Source organism: Elaeis guineensis, chromosome 8 (genome assembly GCF_000442705.2).
Source record: "Elaeis guineensis isolate ETL-2024a chromosome 8, EG11, whole genome shotgun sequence".
NCBI classification, from domain to species: Eukaryota; Viridiplantae; Streptophyta; class Magnoliopsida; order Arecales; family Arecaceae; genus Elaeis; species Elaeis guineensis.
Window position 1 is genome coordinate 16210956 of NC_026000.2, and position 5386 is coordinate 16216341.

The 5386-nt window shown below is 35.0% G+C and overlaps 1 protein-coding gene across 2 annotated transcripts; it reads right to left on the minus strand.

Moving 5' to 3' along the window:
• Positions 1 to 393: 393 nt before the first annotated feature.
• LOC105050000 (mannan endo-1,4-beta-mannosidase 6) lies at positions 394 to 4581 on the minus strand. 2 transcript variants are annotated; one of them, XM_073242613.1, is made up of 5 exons: positions 4106 to 4581; positions 2905 to 3011; positions 1440 to 1562; positions 1037 to 1248; positions 394 to 909 (listed from the first exon to the last, which is right to left on the minus strand). In XM_073242613.1, the coding sequence occupies exons 1-5, from the start codon at positions 4470 to 4472 to the stop codon at positions 510 to 512; spliced, it is 1209 nt and encodes a 402-aa protein (XP_073098714.1). In that variant the 5' UTR covers positions 4473 to 4581; the 3' UTR covers positions 394 to 509. The 2 variants fall into 2 exon arrangements, with proteins under 2 accessions (XP_073098714.1, XP_010928140.1); XM_010929838.4 differs by having other exon boundaries at positions 2905 to 3102; positions 4106 to 4575.
• Positions 4582 to 5386: the final 805 nt, after the last annotated feature.

A 5386-nucleotide genomic window follows, 5' to 3' on the forward strand; every position in this document is an offset into this window, starting at 1 on the left:
AACAAAAAAAAAACATGACTATTTGGGAACTCATCTACTCATATTTATTAAGTATAAGCAAGCCAACATGTGTCGTACAAATGGAATAGCAACTAGGTGAACCTCACCAACCAATTATTAAATAACACCAATATCTGTTTTCTGGGATTACAAACATTTTTGCCTGGTAGAACAAATCATAGTATATCCTTATACATGCAGTATCCTAAAAAACCGTCATTCATGATCTCCATTGCAGAAACATCCCCTGCTGTTAGTCAATCTTCATTGACAACAGCTTCGATGGTTGTTAACACTCAAAAGTTGTTATTCTGAATTCAGACATAACACCTTCACCTTCAATAGCAGACCTGATCTCCATGAGTTTACCATGTTTAATTCCAATAGCACATATTTCTCATGAATTTCTTTCTTAATCATTCGCCTCATCTTTGACAAAAAGAATTTAATATGCCTTTGGAAATGAATATAGAACAATGTTATTGTTGTAGAGAACAGATGATCAATCCTTAGGGCTGAAAATCAGAGCAGGGTTTGCTGATTTTTTTCAATCTTTGAAACAATCTCAGTAATCGGCAGGATTGTTGTACTATCAACTTGTAAGTGGATGGATTCTCCCATGCTATCAGTGAGAATTCATCACGATAATTTTGCATTCCTTCAACCATCAACTGCCAAATTAGAGCTCCAGCACCAGCTTGGCCCTTCTTCGCGGACTCATATACTTTGTCATAAACCACATTCAGTAAAACATTTTTTTCATATGTGCCATTTTTCTTGGCACGCAAATTGGATCCAAATTCTAAAAAGAGTACTGGTTTTTTCAGTACATTCTGACTGTCATTCACGTGAGAATCCACCCAACTAGAAAGATACTTGACTTTCTCTTCCAGGCTCGCCCTTGGGATCCTAAACATAAAACAGAGCGTCATCCTCTTTGTTGTGAAAATATTTAAAAAAGAAGGGAAATAAAGGTGGTTCTAAGTGGAAACTAACAAGCACTACATGAAACAAATCGGTTAGAATGGCCACCAACCAGCTATCAGGATATGCATGCACTGAAGCAAAATCTATATGCTCATCTGCTGAATTTTGTAGAAAATCAGAGCCAAATGTAGCTGCCCATTCCCCTGGATTCACCCTCAATCTTTCAGTTCTTCCAGGCCCATAAAATCCTTCCAGTCCAATTGTGACAAGGTGTTTCTTGTCTAAACTCTTAATATGAGAAGACATATCAATAATCCAATCCTGGCCCAAAAAAAAAAAAAAATGCACAACTAAGGGTTACGCTTCTTGGCATTTGAGGACATCAAAAATAAGCACTTGTTGATCTTTTCAAGATTCCATCTTTTGTAACAATTGGTTGTTCTATCCAATATTTTAAAGAAATCAAGGCAAAAGTAACATGAGCAAACCAAGTTACAGATTAGCTTTGTTACCTGAAGAATAGGAGCAGATGATTTAGACACACATCGTGGCTCATTCATGAGCTCCCAAGCAAATATAGCAGGTTCATCATAATATCTAACTCCACTATATGAGTTCCTTCTTGTCACAATTGCCTGCAATGTTTATTTTCAGAATTTAGATATAACAAGCATTAATTGTGATGCTTGCAACTTTCAATAGGCATAAGAGCATACAATCCAAGTGCCTCCTTTATCAAGGTCTGCAGAAGATAAATGATGCCCAGTAGTTAAAATTTTAGAGTAGGCATTATTCATTAAAAATAGAAGTAAGAACATTGTATACCACACCACAATAATAAAGATATAGCTTTGATCTAATCCATGAACAATGTCGGTGGATTATACTAAAAGCTACAGCCTGTAACCAAAGACGAAAGTCTTGTTGAGTGATAAACGGCTTCCTAGCCTTAACCCCACGTGTGAAGAGGCTGTTTCCATTGTTCACACCTGTGACATGTAGGTCACAACAGAGAAACTTACTAGTGTCAATTTTATGAAGTTCATTATGTTCCACACACCTAACTACACATGCTGGCTTTAATCATGTATTAAACAACTAAACTCTCCTATCCTCGAAGGCTTTCATCTGGAGACCACTGGATGACAAGTAACAACTTCCAAAAATATGAGGCATTTGATATTTTCTTCTTTTTGGAATTTATAATGTTGCTGATGGTCTAGACCTTCTTTATGATGGACCACCATATAACAACATTGATACCAGCCTGTTGATGCTTTGACAAAAGTTAAGTCATGCCCACACTACATACATGCCCACAAACACAGGCACTCAAAGTAGGTATTAAAGAATACTTCTTTGTTTCTTAGAAGAAATTATATTTTTCTTATAAAAATTGTATTCTGACTGGTGTTTCTTGGAATAACCACATCTCTCCAGAACAAAAAATAAAAAAGAAAAATACAATGTCTTGAAAATGTGAAGAATGAAGATAGTGAAGTCAAAAAATTGCTAAATATATCAATATGGCAGAAACAGAAGAAACAATCAAAAGAAAAGTAAAGTTCTTCTCATGATAACTAAAAGTTTTATTTTTTTCTTATAGGTATGATCAACAAATTTTATTGATAAAACATGAAATGCTTCAATTTTATTTTTCTCTTGCTCATTCAAACACACTCTGTGTCAAAAATTGACACAAACCATGGGAGATTCAAGAGTTAATGGACCAAGATTATATATGACATGTAACTTTAGATTGCTCAACATAATTTAACCACACTTAGATTGGAGGATCCACTGATCTGTTGATAAGAGTCTATCCTGAACGTTTCACCAAAAGGTACACTTGTCAAACGAAGCATGGCAGCTTGACAACCCCAAGTTCAATCTAAATTAAAACAGAAAAAAATACAAACTTCTAGAAAAATGAGCACTACCAACTAATAAATTGAATCAGATAAGCTTAGAAGGTACCTTTATGTAATCCTTGAAGTAGCCCCTGATGACATCAAATGAGAAAAATGCATCTGATGATGTTGTCACATTAAAACCAGCTTCTTGTGCCCATCTAACATATTGATCTTTACCACCAAATGCATTGAGATTATTTAGAAGACAAAGAATTAACCTTACGTTATTCCTCCTTGCTTCATATATCACATAATCCAAAGCCTAAAACCAAATGTACTTAGTCATAAAATCAGCTAAACATTGAAAAGGACATGCATAATGCAAAGCCAATCTAATAAATTAAATGTAGCTGTTCACAGAACCGACAAAAAATGGTCTGAGTGCGGTAAAAGGGAAGTATAATTAAGCATGGCTAATTTAAGAGCAACATGATATATCAACAAAAGAGTTAGGCGAACAAAAGCATTAAACAAGACCACTGATAGGGTAGGCATATCTTGACTCCACCAATCCCGTGGTCCAAGTAGCCTAAAGCAGCATGCCATTTGGATTTTGGACATCTTATAAGCAGATAAAATCATTAAGGCCACACTATATTTCCTTTACACCCCACCAATAAGGCAAATCCAGCAGAAGCATGTTTTCAGTAAAAGTGCCGGTATTCCTCAGACACTTCTCACTTTAAGCTAACTAATCCGCTTTTTAAGGCAACACAAGCTGTGTAACAGCTCAACTGCCAAAGTTTTCAGAGAGGAGCTAAGCAACAGAGATTTGATATTTCATTCTGAAGAAACATTCATCTACAAGTGAGCTCTAATATTTCAACCCGCATTCCTTTTTCTGTTTCAACTCAGCCTCTTCAAATTACCAATCCAACTAAAAGAAGCATGAAACATACAGAACAGCAACAGCAACAGCAACACCAATAATTTACTAGTAGTTGTAATCGTTGTCATCGTTATTGAAATTCCAACTACTAATTGAGCAAAAGATCAGCGAAATCCCTCGTAAAATTACTCAAATTTTGTACCAGGAGCCAGTCCAAAGGCCATCCATCATTAATCATTCAAAAATTAAAAAAGAATCCAATAATTATTTTTAAAAAAAGAAAATCAAGGACTTTTTTCCCACCCAAAATAACTTATTCCACTCATAGGATCCAACTTATTTTTAAAAATAAATAATTCTGGCCCAGAAAAAAGCACTTTAGAATTCTAGATTTAGGGGAGGAAGGGAAAAAAGAGTCAGTGAGATCAATTGAGACCTGGAACATTTGCTCGTCGTAGTGGCCGGGGAAGAGCTGAAGAGCCTTGGGGCCGCCGTCGCTGAATGCCCAGGTCCGGCAGACGGTGAGCCCCATCTCCCGCCCCCGCCGGAGCATCTCCGACACCCACGTCCGCTTCTCCGACGACATTAGCCAGTAGGAGTTCCAGCCGTTGATGTACACCGGCAAGCCGTTCTCCAGGTCCACGAACTGCGTCCCATTCCGCCCGATGAACCCCATCCGCGGCTGCAGCCACGGGATCGGGATCCGGAACCCCCCGCCGCCACCGCCGCCGCCTCCCCATGAGTTCCAATTCATGTATCCCACGGCGATCAGCAAAAGACCGCCCAAGAGCGCGTACACCCATCGCTCCGGCTTCTGCATCTCTCCCCTTCTCCTCTCTCTCCTCTTTCTTTCAATCTTTAACAATTATTTTAGCTTGGAAACAAAAAAATAATAATAATGGAGATCAACTCCTCGAACAGTAACTCTTGGGGTTTGGTCCCAAACTTCCAAACTTCTCACACTTTATTTCAATTTTTTTATTCTAACCATTTTACTTTTAGTCCCTATATTATTATAATCACATAGAAAAACACCGCCGACCAACCATGTGTCATGAATAAAAAGTTAATTAGAAGATCCATTTAGTTAGAATATATTAAATTATCAGATAATTTAATAATTTTTAAAATTATTTATTTAAAAAAATAATTATAAAAGAAGATAATTTTTATTATATTTTATTGATAAAAAAATTATTTCAAAAAATAATATTATAAAAGAATTATGATGTTTGATTGAAGATAAATTTATATAAAAATATGATCAAATTTATAAATATATTTTTCAACATAAAATATTTTTTAATATTAAAATAATATTATTATTTCTAATTAATTTTTATATAATAATTATAATCACATGACCATTTACATAATGCCACATCATCTTAATTTTTTTATAAAAATATTTTATTGAAAAAATTTAAAAAAATATCAAATAAATTTAATGATTATATATGCAGTTTTATTTAAGATATTATTGTCAAGTATAAATTATCACTATTTAAGAATTTATCAAATACTAACTCTCTATGATATTTGTTCTATCTTTTCTCTTAATAAAATAAATATATGGTCCATCAATTTTTGTTATCATCTTTTTCTTTCATTTTTCATACCAAACATGAAAAGCATTTTTTCATGCCAGATTACCTCCATCCAAATTGACCCAAAGTTCTTGTATTCCACCTTCCTCTTGGCTAATAATCCGGTTTCA

What these genes read in the sequence shown, in the direction of transcription:
- LOC105050000 (XM_010929838.4), bottom strand. Translation starts at nt 4,489, where the DNA reads ATGCAGAAGCCGGAGCGATGGGTGTACGCGCTCTTGGGCGGTCTTTTG. An exon ending in ACGACGAGCAAATGTTCCAG is followed by an intron (nt 3,103 to 4,105) that starts GTCTCAATTGAT and finishes ATTTGGTTTTAG; the next exon opens with GCTTTGGATTATGTGATATA. An exon ending in CATCTGCTCCTATTCTTCAG is followed by an intron (nt 1,249 to 1,439) that starts GTAACAAAGCTA and finishes TTTTTGGGCCAG; the next exon opens with GATTGGATTATTGATATGTC.